We start from the raw sequence: 15,481 nt of genomic DNA on the forward strand, positions 1-15,481 counted from the left end.
TGACATGTGATGGGATAATCAGCGTGTGCTCCGTCAAAACCATTGATCCCAGTATCAGGCAGCAGATCTCCTTTCCCTACAGGGTCACCCCTTTCCCATAATCACACAGAGATCTGTTACACTCGCTTCGTTTACCCACAGTCTTCCACCTGTTCCCCTGAGACCTCACTATTATCCCCCAGGCATTAACGGCAGCATGCTGCTGGCTCCACATGGCTTATTGTCTCGCAGAGCACTCTGATTGGCTCAGACTGTGGGAAACCTCAACCAGACTAAGACCCACACATTCATATGGAGATGCTGGAGTATAAATGGGAGGGATGAAACCAGTAGAGATCAGATTCTCTCTACAGAGATCTCCACAGCACAGAGATCCAGGCATGGCACCTAAAATCCCTGCAGCAATTAACAGTTCTGAGGAGCATCTGACTCTGACTCACAAGGTAAATCAAAAATTTGTGGAATTTGTTTTCTATAAAATTTTATCAATTATATTTTCTTGTTAACACAAAACTCCCGAACAAATTTATTAATTGCATTATTCTTCTTTGCAGCTCAGAAAGCCTCTGGTGGAGAAGTTACGCAGAGAGCGAATCAACACCTGCATTGAGCAGCTCAAGTCTCTCCTGGGTCCAGAGTTCCTCAAACAGCAACCAGACTCCAAACTGGAGAAAGCAGACATCCTGGAGATGACCGTTTGCTTCCTGACGCAGCTACAGCAGCAGAAAAACCTGACGCACTGCAACAAGCTGCAGGCTGCCTCTGATAAGAAGCTGAAAGAGGCTGACTTCTCTCCTCTGAGCTCCACAGTCCAGAACATGATCACCAAAAACAAATGTCCGATCAACAGCGCTCTCTGGAGGCCATGGTAGACACGACAAACTGGAGTTAATACCAAGAAAAAAAGAGGCCATATTGGTCAAACGTGACAGGACTGAATTATTTGAACTTTCTGTGTTCTTCTGTGTGTGCAAGACGACATTTCCTGAGGAAATGACAGCAATAGAGCCTTTCGCGTTAAGGAAGAAAATATCTTGTCATGCATGTAGCATGAATGAAATCTGATTGCATCAGCGATTATTATCAATGCCTAATGTACGTGTTATGGTAACATAGTTGTATATATAGTACTATAGTTTTTGTCTGTTTTTTTTCTGTGCAAGATGACATTTCCTGAGGAAATGACATCTTTCACATTAAGAAAGAAAACCTCATGTCATGCATGTTGCATGAACCAAATGTAGTATTTTGTTTGTTGGTTTTTGACCCTTGTGATCTAAGATTTAAATGTCCTTTTTCTGGACTGATTGTAAAATTAAACTTGACCCCCATTTAATATCAAAACAGATCTGTTCTAAGATCCAGTTGTTTATCCTTTTAATTATAAAAGGCTTGATATGACAATTTTAACCCCTACTTCACTGAGGATTAAACAGTATATTATTTGTACCTTTTGATAAACACTGATCACTTCGTGATTACTGAAAACCAATCTGTTTTAAGATTAATATTTTATGTTTCACACTGTCAGCTTTTTTGTGACAGGTGTTTTTTTTTTTCTTTTGGGAACGTAAATGTGATCTGTTTGAAGGTCGATATTAATAGTTTTCATATTGATTAATGTGTTCTTAAATGCTGTAAATATTTTGTCTTTCACAAAGACGGTGTCCCTTCACTCTCTCTGAGCACAGTGTGCCTTGTAGAAATCTACAAGTTGTCGTTGTGATGTGTCATCACTTCCTGTTTAAAGCATTTATGTTTTATGTGGCTCTTGTTAAATAAACAAACACTGCCAAGTGAAAACTGTATTTCCATGTTGTTGTTTGTTGTGGTTTTCATAAGTAATGGCAAAGATGTACTCCATTCACTTCCAATTTAGGTCAATTTAAGGGGTGTTTATCACAGATCTTTGTTTAATTTACATATCCAATTAAAAATGCTGCAGTCTAAAAACTATTTAGGTTAGAGCATACAAAAGAAAAACAAGGTTCAATTCTTTTTTTAATGAGGGGAACTTTCTGGATATTTGGGTTTTTAAAACAAAAATAAAAGACACTTTTTAGACCCTGCTACTTTGATAAAATTAAGTGTTTCTGGTGTGTCTAAAGTAAAAGCTCTCACTTCCATGAAACCGTCACAAATGAAATCTAATGACATGCAGACTAAGACACACTTCTATTGTTCCTGTAGTGAAAGCACCGAAAGGACGGACTGTGGGAAACCAGAAGAAACTCACTCACAGAGCCTCAGAGGAACAATAGATCCAGACCTTTGCCCTGAAGTGACAGGGGATAAAAGGGAGCCTGACTCCCTATTTCTAATCGTTTTGTTGTTGTCTTTTTGGCCATGATTTTGTCCATTCCTTACATAAAACAGTAACACCATTTTTTTTAATTGTCATTTCTTATTGTTAATCTCTATTTTAACAAGAGATCTTCGAAAGTGTCTTGTGTGGATTTAAATTAAAGACACGAATGAAAGAATAATTTTGTTATTGACAGTGCAAACTGCTCAACGTGTCACACATTCAATCGTTGTTAATTTTTCTGGGTCTAAAATCTATTCGTCATAACGCCTATTGTAAGTTCAAGCCCAAATGAAGAAGCTCCCTGTCACAGATGGTTTCATAAGTATTTGTGGATCCAAGTTAAACTGAACAAACTAGAGGTCTTTAATTAAAACTGCACATGCAAACTCTTTAAGTAGGCATATAAAGGTTATTCAAAATGAACTGCAAGAAGCCTGAAGTTTACTTCAGCATTTCTTCTCATTCATTCACTTGACCCTTTGCCAAGTCTGTAGACAGCCTTTCTCTCTCTTGTCATGTTTATGTCTTGTTGGCGCTCAAATCAAAGCCGTTTCTTTCTCAGGAATATATTTTCCAAGATAATATGAAACAGAGAAACCAGGTGAACATGTAACAGCTTGCCTCCATGCCCCTGACAGAAAGGAATCTTGCTCAACAAGACATACTGTTTCTAGAAACATGCTATAGATACAGCTTTACATTGGATGGATATCACTAATTCTTAGGTTCTGCAAGTTATCTGGTTAACATAGTCGATTTTATTAGTACCCCACTTTTCTGAGAGAAAACATAAGCTAATATTTAAAACTCACAAATCACCACTTTAAAAAACAATGAAAGTCACTGGGGATTTCTAGAAAACAGCTGTCTAATTAGATAGCTAGCTGGAAATTTATTGCAAAACACTGATGTTGTCTCAGTCTGCACAGGAGAAAATAAAGCTAGAGGATACAGAAAAGTTAAATTAATAGGGGTAGTGATGGCATCCATTCATAACATCCTAATAGAGGGGACTACATACAAATTCTGTACATAAAGGTCTCATGTTGGATTCAAACCACTGACCTTGTTAATATCAAGTATCAGTGCTGACCACCACACCAGTGAGCTGCCCTGCAGTCTTAACATATACAGCATAAGGTTTACAAAAGATTTAGCATCTCAGCAAAAGGCCAGAGGATGAAGAAATACTCAAACATTACCCATTATTAGCTGAGGTTAACCTACTGTAGTTGAATTCACTTATTACAGATCTTGAACCTCTGTATGCTTCTTCGTATGCTGCAGTATCTGGCCTCCCCATTCCTGATGTAAAGCATTCTAAGTCCCTTTCCAGTTTGTTGGAGTGATAATAATTTCAACTTTCACAAACTGAACTATGGGTAAATAATCTTCAAGATGAAAATTAACTTGTAAATTGGGGCATGCTTATTTAGGCAAATGATAGAAGTGTGGGAAAACCCATGAGACGAGAGTTCAGTGGCAATCACTCCACCAGCAACGTGGGAATTCTCCAAAGGGATTTGACACACTTCATGAAAATTGTGTCACCCAGGAAGGCTCCCACTATCACAATCTCAAAATTTCAATCCAGCTCTCAGTCAGTTATCAGTCACAAATATGAACCGAGGATCAAAATGTGTCAAAGATTAAAAAAGTAGAAATTATTTTGATATAATCTTTTCAAATGTTATTATCCCAGCCAACCAATGGGATCCATTCCCACCAGATGGTTTGTGATGTAATTCACTGTCTCTATAACAACACACAACCAGCATCTGTGACAAAAATCCCTTTGTGGCTCAATGGCCACAGCACGGGGGTAAGTGTGGGAAACTGAGATCGACCTGCTACTCACAGTGGTTACAAGGCACGTGTCACAAGACACAGTAGCATCTGGATGAAGTGAGTTTGTTTTGAGTATTTTAATGTATTATATTGAGTAATTCAAATTAAATGTGTAGATACAGCATTCAAAGATCTTATGGAGTTTTCAAAATGTGGGTTTTTGGATAAATTAAAAAAAAAAAAGATATTTAAGCTCTATGATAGAAAATTGTCCATTAAAATCAACAGAAGCAGAAAATGCAGAAAAATTCACCTAGTCTATCACTTTTTTTGCTTATATGAAATTCATACATTACAGCGTTGTTATTCCTGCACACGTGCACTGGGTGCTCAGTCAGAATCATTGATCTCAGCATCTGGCAGCAGATCTTCTACAGGGTCACCACTTTCCCAGCTTCATACAGAGATCTGTGGGCATGTCTCAGTCTCCCCCCAGTCCTCCAGCTGTTCCCCTGAGACCTAACCATTATCCCCCAGGCATACAGGAGCATGTTGCTGCTCCACATGCCTTATTGTCTCACAGAGCTCTCTGATTGGTTCAGACTGTGGGAAACCTCAACCAGAGTAAGACCCACACATTGATATGGAAATGTGGGACTATAAGTAGGAGCCAGGAAGCCAGCAGAGATCAGATTCTTGCTACAGAGACTTCTGCAACACAGATCCAACCATGGCACCTACAATTGCTGCACCAATGACCACTTCAACGGATCATTTGACTCTGACCCAAAAGGTAAATTGAACACTGCCTGGATTTAAATTATTATTAAGTTGATAGTCTTTCTTTTCTTTTTCTAACAAAAAACAAACAAACGAGGTTATTTATGACTCTGTTCTTCTTTCTGCAGCTCAGAAAGCCTCTGGTGGAGAAGTTACGCAGAGAGCGAATCAACACCTGCATTGAGCAGCTCAAGTCTCTCCTGGGTCCAGAGTTCCTCAAACAGCAGCCAGACTCCAGACTGGAGAAAGCAGACATCCTGGAGATGACCGTTTGCTTACTGACGCAGCTACAGCTGCAGAAAAACCTGGTGACCCACTCCAACAAGCTGCAGACTGCCTCTGATGAGAAGCTGAGGGAAGTTGACCTTTGTCTTCTGAGCTCCACAGTTCAGACCAGCATCACCCAATGCTCTCTGGAGAGAAAACACAACAGCGTCCTCTGGAGGCCGTGGTAGACCACTCACACTGGACTCCATACCAGACAAGCTAAACAGACCATATTGGTCAGACATGACTGGACTGAATTGTTTAAAATTCTGTGGACTTTTTCTTCTGTATGTACAGAAGGTTTTACTTTGTGTGTGTGTGTGTGTGTGTGTGTGTGTGTGTGTGTGTGTGTGTGTGTGTGTGTGTGTGTGTGTGTGTCAGATGATATTTCCTAAGGAAAGTGTAGTAGCAATATCTTTCATGTTGAGAAAGAAAATTTCATGTCATGCATATTGCATGAATTGAATCTGATTGCATCAGCAATTTTAATTGTTTCTTTCTGTACTTCATGTACTGATGATGTTATAGTAATGCTTTTTACTATTATTGATTTTTTTCAATTGACATTGACGTTACCTTTTATTGGTTTTCGATTTTTTGGATCTAAATTTTAAGTGTCCATTTTAAGGATTTATTGTGATTGTAGATATTAATCACACAAAATTGATCTGTTATAAGATCCAAATGTTTAGTATTTCTTTCATGAAGATTTTCTAACTATACAACTCAATGTGGGCAAGTCGTGTAATTGTGATGTTTGTACCTCTTGACTGTTACTGATCAGTTTAACATTAATCTAAATTCAAGGTTGAATTTGTTATAAGATCTAAGTGTTTACAGCTTCTTTCTAAAAGGTTTTCTTAATATCACAATTTTCTTAGTCGGTAAAAACTTGACAGTGATATTGGTACTTCATGATCATTATTGATCAGTTTAATATCTTAATTGTTCTATGCGGACATTTAGATGACGTGTATCTCAATGTATGTCATTACTAAAACTGATCTGTTTTAAGATCAATATGTTTATTGTTTTACTGAAAACATTACTGTTTTTGTTAATGTCAGGTTTGAGAAGACAAAGTAATATTTACTTTGTGAGAAAAAATTGAATTTAGCAGTTAATAACAATGTATTTTAAGGTCATTTGCTGTTTAGTGAAAGTGGAAAAAGAAATCAAATGTCACTGAGTACTGGGTTTTTGAATATTGTAAATTCATTGTCTTTCATAAAGACAGCTTTTCCTCTACTCTTTCTGAGTACAGTGTGTCTTGTAGAAATCTACAAGTTGTTGTTGTGATGTATCATCACCACCTGTTTGAGCTTTCGTCCTTGTTGAATAAATAAACACTGCCAAGTGTAAAACATTGTGCTTGCATATAATTTTAATGCAGTTGATCTGTTATCTTTTTACATTGATGCTAGTCAGACAGTGACTAACAAATTTATTAGAACACCACCCAGTGTAAGTGCATTGACGCATGCTCAATCATCAAGCTAATGAAATCCCAAAAAGCCGATTCTGTTTATCTGGACGTAGCGTTTTCAGAATGAAGAAGTCCATGTAACGTCTTTTTGGGGCACCCAAGGTTTACATTTGGTGGAACAGCTGCTATAAATTAACAGAATTGGTAATTGTGTTATTGTTAATCCACCAATATGCTCAAACTCATTATTTAAAATTATATTTTTAATGCTAAAATATAATTGTTATCAATACATTTTTTGTTTTGTTTTTTACAAAAAAAGTAAAAAAAAAAAAAAGTAAAGCACATTATTATTTTTGCTTATGATACTAAATTACAATTACTTGGATTCCAGAACAGAAAAAAAAAAAGTTTTAGTGATTGATTGTAATGCTCAATTAACTTCTGACTTCTCAGAGGCATCCAGTGCGCCGGTGTCATGGTCCTGCGACCATGACTCAGTGACTTTGTGTTTATGTACTTATTGTTATTACTTTCATTATTATTCATGGCTGTTTTGGGATGGTTTGTGTTTGGGATTTTAGACACTGGGTTCTGGGTTTGTGCTCCCTCTGTTGGTCCCTGGTGTTAGTGTTCCCCTGTCTCGTCAGGTTAATCAGGTCCAGCTGTTTCCCCCACCTGTGTGTGATTTCCCAGTGTCTCTTTGTGTATTTATAGTGTGTGATTTCCTCCGCTCCTCGTCGCATCGTCTGTGTACATACCCTGTGTTCATACCTGGTGTAATCCTCTGCGTGCTCTCCCTGCTGTTCTCCCTTCATGTTCAGGTTTGCCACTCCTCTGTGTAGTTTATCCCAGTTTAGTTCGTCCTTAGTTCTGTTTGCCATCTCCACTTTGTGTTTGATATTATCAATAAATCACCCTCACACCTGAATAAGTGCTGCGTTTTGGGTCCTCCTTCCACTCTCCACACGGCCGCTGCCCCGGACCGTGACAGTACGACGCGACCACCAAATGGACCCAGCAGCGCTTAATCCGTCCAGGGAGCTACGAGAGACTCTCATCGATGCCACACAGGAGCTGATCGACCTGTGGCTGGAAAGCCCGGGTGGCACGTCCCAGCGCGCTATAGAGAGGCGGCTACAGCGTCTGGTGACCGGTCTCCCATGGCTTCTGGACTCGCTCTGTTCGTGGGAGCGGGAGTTTCTCCTTTTGGACCTTGGACTTCACCCCCCGTCTGCATTTACTTTCGAGCAGCCCGAGGCGGTGAGTGAGCGGGATGCATTGGCTTCCCCAGATTCCGGGACTTTGTTTTCTGGGGCTATTCAGAGCGGGATGGGAGACTGTACGGGTCGCTTACCTACCTTCGTGGTAACGGATCCTTCCCAAGTGGGCGTGTACAAACCCTCTGGAAAACTGACAGACTGTGTCTCTGCCGCTCCCTCCGAGCCAGGACTTTATCACCATTCTCCGGCTCAGTTCTGTGTCCAGCCACAAGCTTCCAGGTCTTTAGCTCAACCGTTAGCCTCCCTACGGACACAATTACCTGTTCCGCCGCCGCTCCAGTTAGCCACTCAGTCACCACCACCGCTAGCATCGCTTCAACCCATAGTTCAGTTAATGGCTGAGTCACAATATTCACACTGTTTTTCCACCGCTGTTTCTAAGCAGGGAGATGAACTGTTTTACAACGGACCTGTTCCTCAAAAGCTGGCAACATTAGAGACTGTTGCTCACTCCGGGGCTTCCCCAGAGGCGGGGTTGCTGCCCTCAGCTTACTCTGGACCCCTGGTGGCCAAGATGCCAGCTGTGAACTGCACCGGGCTGTCACTGCCTGAGCAGGGTCAGTGCTCTGCGCAGCTGCAGCCCTCCGTATGTGTGCCGGAGGCCCACGTGCCTACTGGTTTTGTTTCAAATGTGCCAGAGGCCCACGTGCCTACTGGTTTTGTTTCATATGTGCCAGAGGCCCACGTGCCTCCTGGTTTTGTTTCATGTGTGCCAGAGGCCCACGTGCCTCCTAGTTTTGTTTCATGTGTGCCAGAGGCCCACGTGCCTCCTAGTTTTGTTTTGTGTGTGCCGGGGGCCCCGGTGCCCGCTGGTTCTGAGGCTGTTTTTGCTGGGGGGCCCGAGGAGCCCGTCCAGCCTCCTGTTTCGCCTGCTGGGGGGCCCGAGGAGCCCGTCCAGCCTCCTGCTTCGCTAGCTGGGGGGCCCGAGGAGCCCGTCCGGCCTCATGCCACACCGGCTGCCACGTCGGCTGGGGGGCCCGAGGAGCCCGTCCGGCCTCCTGTGGCTGCTTCTCCACCTGTGGCTGCTTCTCCACCTGTGGCTGCAGCGCTGCCTCCTGCAGTACCACCACCGGCAGTGCTACCGCCCGCTACGGCCACACCTCAGCCTGAGGACGCATCATCGCCTGGCCCGGCTTCATCATCGCCTGGTCCGGCTTCATCCGCATCGTCTGGTCCAGCATCATCCGCATCGTCTGGTCCAGCATCATCCGCATCGTCTGGTCCAGCATCATCCGCATCGTCTGGTCCAGCATCATCCGCATCGTCTGGTCCAGCATCGTCTGGTCCAGCCTCCGTGTCTTCATCGTCTGGTCCAGCCTCCGTGTCTTCATTCACACCTGGTCCAGCTTCAGCTTCAGCTTCAGCTTCGCCTGGTCCAGCCTCCGTGTCTTCATTCACACCTGGTCCAGCTTCTGCTTCAGCTTCGTCCACGCCTGGTCCAGCTTCAGCTTCAGTATCCTCATCAGCTGCTTCGCCTGGCCCAGCTCCATCGTCTTCCTCGTCTGGTCCAGCCTTCGTGTCTGCATCCTCGTCTGGTCCAGCCTTCGTGTCTGCATCCTCGTCTGGTCCAGCCTTCGTGTCTGCATCCTCGTCTGGTCCAGCCTTCGTGTCTGCATCTCCGCCTGCAGTAGAGCCTGCAGCATCCGCACCATCGCCTGCTGCAGCGTCTTCCGTGCCTTCAGCCTCGCCTGGCCCAGCCTCGTTTGGGTCTGGACCTAAACGGCCGTTTTCTAGACCGCTGGCTAGGCTACTGGCCGGGCGCCGTCGCCTGACTGGCCGCCGTTGCCTTCCGCACGGCCAGCCCCCGGACCGCCATCGCCTGAGCGGCCGCCGTTGCCTTCCGCACGGCCGGCCCCCGGACCGCCATCGCCTGAGCGGCCGCCGTTGCCTTCCGCACGGACGGCCCCCGGACCGCCATCGCCTGTGTGGCCGCCGTTGCCTTCCGCACGGCCGGCCTCCTGAACTCTTTACGCGCCGCCGTTGCCTTCCGCACGGCCGGCCTCCTGAACTCTTTACGCGCCGCCGCTGCCTTCCGCACGGCCGGCCTCCTGAACTCTTTACGCGCCGCCGCTGCCTTCCGCACGGCCGGCCTCCTGAACTCTTTACGCGCTGCCGCAGCCCCTTTCGCGGACGGCCTCCTGACCTTTTTACGCGCCGCCACGACCTTCTTCGTGGACGGCCTCCTGAGCTGTGCTTTGGACTCTGCTCCCCTGTGGGTTTGTGTTCATCTTTGTTTTGGGACTCTGGGGCCTCCGTCCATGGTCGTGGCCCGGTCCCTCCGTCCTGGGCCCCCTGCCGCCCGCCCGGATCTGGTGTGTTTCTGTGGCTGTCGGGGGCCAGCCCTTGAGGGGGGGGTACTGTCATGGTCCTGCGACCATGACTCAGTGACTTTATGTTTATGTACTTATTGTTATTACTTTCATTATTATTCATGGCTGTTTTGGGATGGTTTGTGTTTGGGATTTTAGACACTGGGTTCTGGGTTTGTGCTCCCTCTGTTGGTCCCTGGTGTTAGTGTTCCCCTGTCTCGTCAGGTTAACCAGGTCCAGCTGTTTCCCCCACCTGTGTGTGATTTCCCAGTGTCTCTTTGTGTACTTATAGTGTGTGATTTCCTCTGCTCCTCGTCGCGTCGTCTGTGTACATACCCTGTGTTCATACCTGGTGTAATCCTCTGCGTGCTCTCCCTGCTGTTCTCCCTTCATGTTCAGGTTTGCCACTCCTCTGTGTAGTTTATCCCAGTTTAGTTCGTCCTTAGTTCTGTTTGCCATCTCCACTTTGTGTTTGATATTATCAATAAATCACCCTCACACCTGAATAAGTGCTGCGTTTTGGGTCCTCCTTCCACTCTCCACACGGCCGCTGCCCCGGACCGTGACAGCCGGCTCATATTTATAATGTAATTTCTAGTTTCTAACAAGTTTTTGACAGATTTCTAAGATGTCTGTTTTATTGTTTTATAACAGGCGGTTCAATAAATTTGTTGAGCACTGTATGTTCTTCATTTTCTGTCATGTGTCTCTATCTTTGTCTCCATTTGTTGTAGACAAATACTTCAAACCTTTAGAACCTTATTATAATTGTTTATCCAAAAAATGCACATTCAGTGAAAAGCCAACATTTGTAATGAGAAGGGCCATCGATGTTATTTCAATTTGTTCAGTTGGAAGTCAAATCTTTAAACTTAAAGGTCAAATATGCAGTGTCTTAACTTTTCTGGTAAAATCATCAGATTCACACGTTTTAATAATTGTTTCAAAGTTAATCATTTAAATCTTAAAAGATGATGTATATTTTAGCTTATGTGGTGCTCAATAAGGCACACTTCTATTGTTTCTCAAGTGACAGCACTGAAAGGACTAAGTGTTGGAAAGCAGAAGAAACTCATTCACAGAGCCCCAGTGGAACAATAGATCCAGACCTTTGCCCTGAAGGGACAGAGGATAAAGGGGAGCGAGACTCCACAAGCGGAAAGATGTTTTAAATCATCATGATGGCTGCGCTTCCTTTGAAAAAAGCAGCAGTACCATTTCCATCAGAAAACTGTTATATGATCTTCTTAAACTAGAAGCACTATTTAAACACAATGTGTTTGAGAACAATTCAGCTGTGGACTAGAACCAAAGAGATGATGTGGAAAATCATTGTACAAACCTTGAAAAAGAGTCATTCAGAAAAAGCTAAAGTTTTTTGAATAACAGGAAGTCTACAGGAACTACAGGTCACAGTAATTTTTTAATCTCTCTTCTTATTTTATATTTTTTAAGCATCCACCACCTGAAACCTGTCTTTTGCAGGTTGGGGATTCAGTGAAAAAGTTTTGCTATAACAATAAAGTAAAGCAAACATCAGAGGATGCTATATGCGTGTGTACCAGTTTAGCTTTAGTAGCAGACATGCAACTCTTATTTAAAACTAATTATCAGAAATCTGTTTTGTTTTTTTGTTTTTTGTTGTAAGATTATTGAATTTTAATTTTTCTCAAAAAGGTTTGAACAACCAGGTTTTTAAAAAAAATAAACTGGCAAGATTTTTCAAAAGATTTCACACACCTTTGCAATAAAAAAATATGTTGACTTACATACTGGCACATGTCAATTTTTTTACTAAAGTGTGGGAAAACTCTGGAGAACAGAGCTGAGAGTGAATAACGATCAGCCGACCAGCAGCCGGCTAATTCTCCTGAGGGATTTGGCACACTTCAGGAAACCTCCCACTCTCACAGTTAAAATGTTGATTACTTTGATACTCAGTAGTGAGTGAGTGATTATCACCAAAGTTCAAAATGTATTATAGTGTTAGAAAACTTAAAATGTGACAGGTTTAAACATTCTGAGTTTAGTTTTGATAAACTTTTTAACAGCAGTTTTAAATTGAAACTGTCTGTCAGAGCCAACCAATGGGAACTTTTCCCTCCAGATGGTTGGTGATGTAATTCTTTCTTTGTATAACAACACACGGGCAGCATCTGTCACAGTAGTCCCTTTGTGGTTAATTGAACACAGCGCGGGGAGTCAGTGTGGGAAACTGAGATCAACTTGCTACTCACACTGGATATACGGCACGTGTCAAAGGATGACTGCATGTGGTCAGCAGCATGATAATCGTGTTGAGTACTTTCAGTAAGAAAATCACAGGCTATTGCACTCAACCATGTTATTACAGGAAAAATTTGATTTTTTTATTGAAAAAAGGTTTGATAAAAGTTTAAATAAAGTATCAAATGAAATATCTTGATAAATTACAAATTAAATATAACAATACATTCAATACACAATTCACTCTTCAGCTTTTTTGGTAAACAAGCAAAGAGCTAATGTCATCTACCTATCAGTTAGAGCTATAATTCATTAATTAGATCAAGTAAACTTGCACGTATTTGATAGGATGTTAAGGGTGTGCTGAGATATCAGATCTGCTCCCTTTCACAGATTCACAAAGCGCCCTCTTGCACTCTCTTTATCTCCTCCACCTGCTCCCCTGGGAGCTAACTATTATACTCCCGGTGGTAATGACAGAATGTCGCTGCCTCACATGCCTTATTGTCTCGAAGAGCTCTCTGTTTGGCTCAGAGTGTGGGAAACCTCAACAAGACCAAGACTCACACATTCATATGGAGATGATGGAGTATAAATAGGAGGGATGAAATCAGAAAGGATCAGATTCTCTCTACAGAGACCTCTACAGCATAGCGATCCAGCCATGACCAGTTCTCGGGATCTGACTCTGAACCACAAGGTAAACTGAAGGTTTCGTTCATGTAAACTGTCAAATTGTAGAAAATATATTTTGTTGCTAACAAAAACAAAACTCCTGAACAAGTTTATTAATGACTTTGTTCTTTTTTCTGCAGCTCAGAAAGCCTCTGGTGGAGAAGTTACGCAGAGAGCGAATCAACACCTGCATTGAGCAGCTCAAGTCTCTCCTGGTTCCAGAGTTCCTCAAACAGCAGCCAGACTCCAACCTGGAGAAGGCAGACATCCTGGAGATGACCGTTTGCTTTCTGACACAGCTACAGCAGCAGAGAAACCTGCTAACACACTCCAACAAGCTGCAGACTGCCTCTGATGAGAAGCTGAAAGAGGCTGACTTCTCTATTCTGAGCTCGAAAGACCACACAAGCATCACCCAATGCTCTCTGGAGAGAAAAGACAACAGCGACCTCTGGAGGCCGTGGTAGACCACTCACACTGGACTCCATACCAGACAAGCCAAACAGACCATATCGGTCAGACATGACAGGACTGAATTGTTTAAAATTCTGTGGACTTTTTCTTCTGTATGTACAGAAGGTTTTACTTTGTGTGTTCTTGTGTATGTGCAAGATGACGTTTCCTAAGGAAATGACATTGACAGTATCCTACATGTTAGGAAAGAAAAAAATCGTAAGGTGCATATTGCATGAATGAAATCTGATTGAATCTGCAATCATTATTATATCTGAGAGGTACTTCTTGTACTGATTATGTTATAGTAATACTTTTTACCATTATTGATTTTTTAATCTAAAATTAAAATGTCCTCTTTCTGACCAGAAAAGTAATAATGAACTTTACCTGAACTGGACTCACTAGAACTCATCGTGGGTTGAGTTGTGTAATTGGGTTATTTATAGCTTTTTATCATCAGTGAGAGTTTTTATTTGTATCCTTTGTGGATAAAACTTTTTTTTTCATCAAGTTTACTTTAATGTAAGTGATTAATGAAAAGGAATCTGTTTTAAGATCAAATTAAATGTTTTGCAGAAAACATTACATTTAAGTCATTCTCAGATTTGAAGAGACAATGCAGTTTATTTTAATTTTACCTGACCTGTTTTAAGGTCATTTTTTGTAAATTTTTGCTTTGTTTGAGGAAAACATTGTCGTGGCTTCCTAAATACTGCAAATCCATTGTCTTTCATAAAGACAGCTTTCCCTCTGTAGTACAGTGTCTCTTGTAGAAACTATGAGTTGTTGTTGTGATGGATCATCACCTCCTGTTTGAGCTTTCGTTCATGCTAAATAAACAAACACTGTACGATGAAAACACTGTGCTCTAATATTATTTTATGGCATAACTGACCTATCTGCTGAAAGATATGCATTCTTCATTTTCCTTCATTTTAAGTCTCCACTTTTTATAAATACCTAGAAGGTCCAGCACTCATTATAATTGTTTCTCAAAAAGACATGTTCACAGGAAAATAAAGCACAAAATTCTGTGATGAAGAGTGTTATTTAATTTAGTTTAGGTCATATTGAACCGAATAACAACTGGGGAACTGTGGGAAACCAAAATAAAATCACTTACAGAGCCCCAGTGAAACAATAGATCCAGAACGATCAGATTATAAATGGGAGCGTGGCTCAAAGTGAAACTTGTTTCTTATAAATTGTGTTTTTTGGCTCTTCCTCTATTTAAAAAAAGCAGTGTCAACGGCACTTTTAAAACATTATAATTTAATATTGTTAAACAAAACAACCATTTCAAGCATTAGCTTCTGGAGAACTTTTTTTAGGTGGACCAGAGTTGAAAACATGTATTAAACCCGATTCTTTGATCCCCATGATAGAACAGAGAAAACCCGACTCAGGAGTGGTCAAAACATTTATAGTTCTTTATTCAATCATCTTCCGGAAGAGAGAGCCCTGCACAGCCCAAAGCCAGTTGCAGAATCTCTAACATTAGAAGCTAAAAATGTGTCTCATATAGGTGTTATTTTGGTACTTTACACGTCATACATCGTTTCGATATAATCAACTCCTTATATGTTACTAGTTCCGTTTTTTTCTTTCTGGTTTCCTGTATTTATTAATATGCTTGTACAGCTCTACACTAACTTCCTGTTTTTCAGTCTGGCTGAGCACTTGGTTTAGGAGTCAAAAGTGGCCTTGCTTTACAAGCCTTTATTATTAAAATACATAAAACAATATAATCAGAAAATAAGCACTAAGAACACATATTGATCTTGTAACACATGGTCTGAAAGTATTTGTAAAGATGGTGATCAATGCTGTTCTATATGATTCACTATAAAGTCAAGTGCCACCATAAACCTCACTACCCCAAATGTGTTAGCTGCCGGTTTGTGAGTCCTGATGAAGTTCTTTGAGATTAGTTTTTCTGGGGCTATAGCAACTCATCTAGTCA

At 42.0% G+C, this 15,481-nt stretch overlaps 3 protein-coding genes across 3 annotated transcripts; all 3 read left to right on the top strand.

The window, feature by feature from the left end:
- Positions 1-273: 273 nt before the first annotated feature.
- On the top strand, positions 274-2,113 carry LOC120714346 (transcription factor HES-4-like). The gene is made up of 2 exons (XM_040000520.1): positions 274-443; positions 555-2,113. The coding sequence occupies exons 1-2, from the start codon at positions 312-314 to the stop codon at positions 870-872; spliced, it is 450 nt and encodes a 149-aa protein (XP_039856454.1). The 5' UTR covers positions 274-311; the 3' UTR covers positions 873-2,113.
- Positions 2,114-4,771: 2,658 nt separating this feature from the next.
- Positions 4,772-6,499, top strand: LOC120714354 (transcription factor HES-5-like). Its single transcript, XM_040000532.1, has 2 exons — positions 4,772-4,889; positions 5,005-6,499. Exons 1-2 carry the CDS (start codon positions 4,827-4,829, stop codon positions 5,329-5,331), a joined length of 390 nt encoding a protein of 129 aa, XP_039856466.1. The 5' UTR covers positions 4,772-4,826; the 3' UTR covers positions 5,332-6,499.
- Positions 6,500-12,988: 6,489 nt separating this feature from the next.
- Positions 12,989-14,611, top strand: LOC120714361 (transcription factor HES-5-like). The gene is made up of 2 exons (XM_040000544.1): positions 12,989-13,087; positions 13,203-14,611. Exons 1-2 carry the CDS (start codon positions 12,992-12,994, stop codon positions 13,527-13,529), a joined length of 423 nt encoding a protein of 140 aa, XP_039856478.1. The 5' UTR covers positions 12,989-12,991; the 3' UTR covers positions 13,530-14,611.
- Positions 14,612-15,481: the final 870 nt, after the last annotated feature.

The sequence above is a fragment of the Simochromis diagramma genome, unplaced genomic scaffold (genome assembly GCF_900408965.1).
Source record: "Simochromis diagramma unplaced genomic scaffold, fSimDia1.1 OVJJ01000320.1, whole genome shotgun sequence".
Taxonomy (NCBI): Eukaryota; Metazoa; Chordata; class Actinopteri; order Cichliformes; family Cichlidae; genus Simochromis; species Simochromis diagramma.

What these genes read in the sequence shown, in the direction of transcription:
- LOC120714346 (XM_040000520.1), top strand. Translation starts at nt 312, where the DNA reads ATGGGAGGGATGAAACCAGTAGAGATCAGATTCTCTCTACAGAGATCT. An exon ending in ATCTGACTCTGACTCACAAG is followed by an intron (nt 444 to 554) that starts GTAAATCAAAAA and finishes TCTTCTTTGCAG; the next exon opens with CTCAGAAAGCCTCTGGTGGA.
- LOC120714354 (XM_040000532.1), top strand. Translation starts at nt 4,827, where the DNA reads ATGGCACCTACAATTGCTGCACCAATGACCACTTCAACGGATCATTTG. An exon ending in ATTTGACTCTGACCCAAAAG is followed by an intron (nt 4,890 to 5,004) that starts GTAAATTGAACA and finishes TTCTTTCTGCAG; the next exon opens with CTCAGAAAGCCTCTGGTGGA.
- LOC120714361 (XM_040000544.1), top strand. Translation starts at nt 12,992, where the DNA reads ATGAAATCAGAAAGGATCAGATTCTCTCTACAGAGACCTCTACAGCAT. An exon ending in ATCTGACTCTGAACCACAAG is followed by an intron (nt 13,088 to 13,202) that starts GTAAACTGAAGG and finishes TTTTTTCTGCAG; the next exon opens with CTCAGAAAGCCTCTGGTGGA.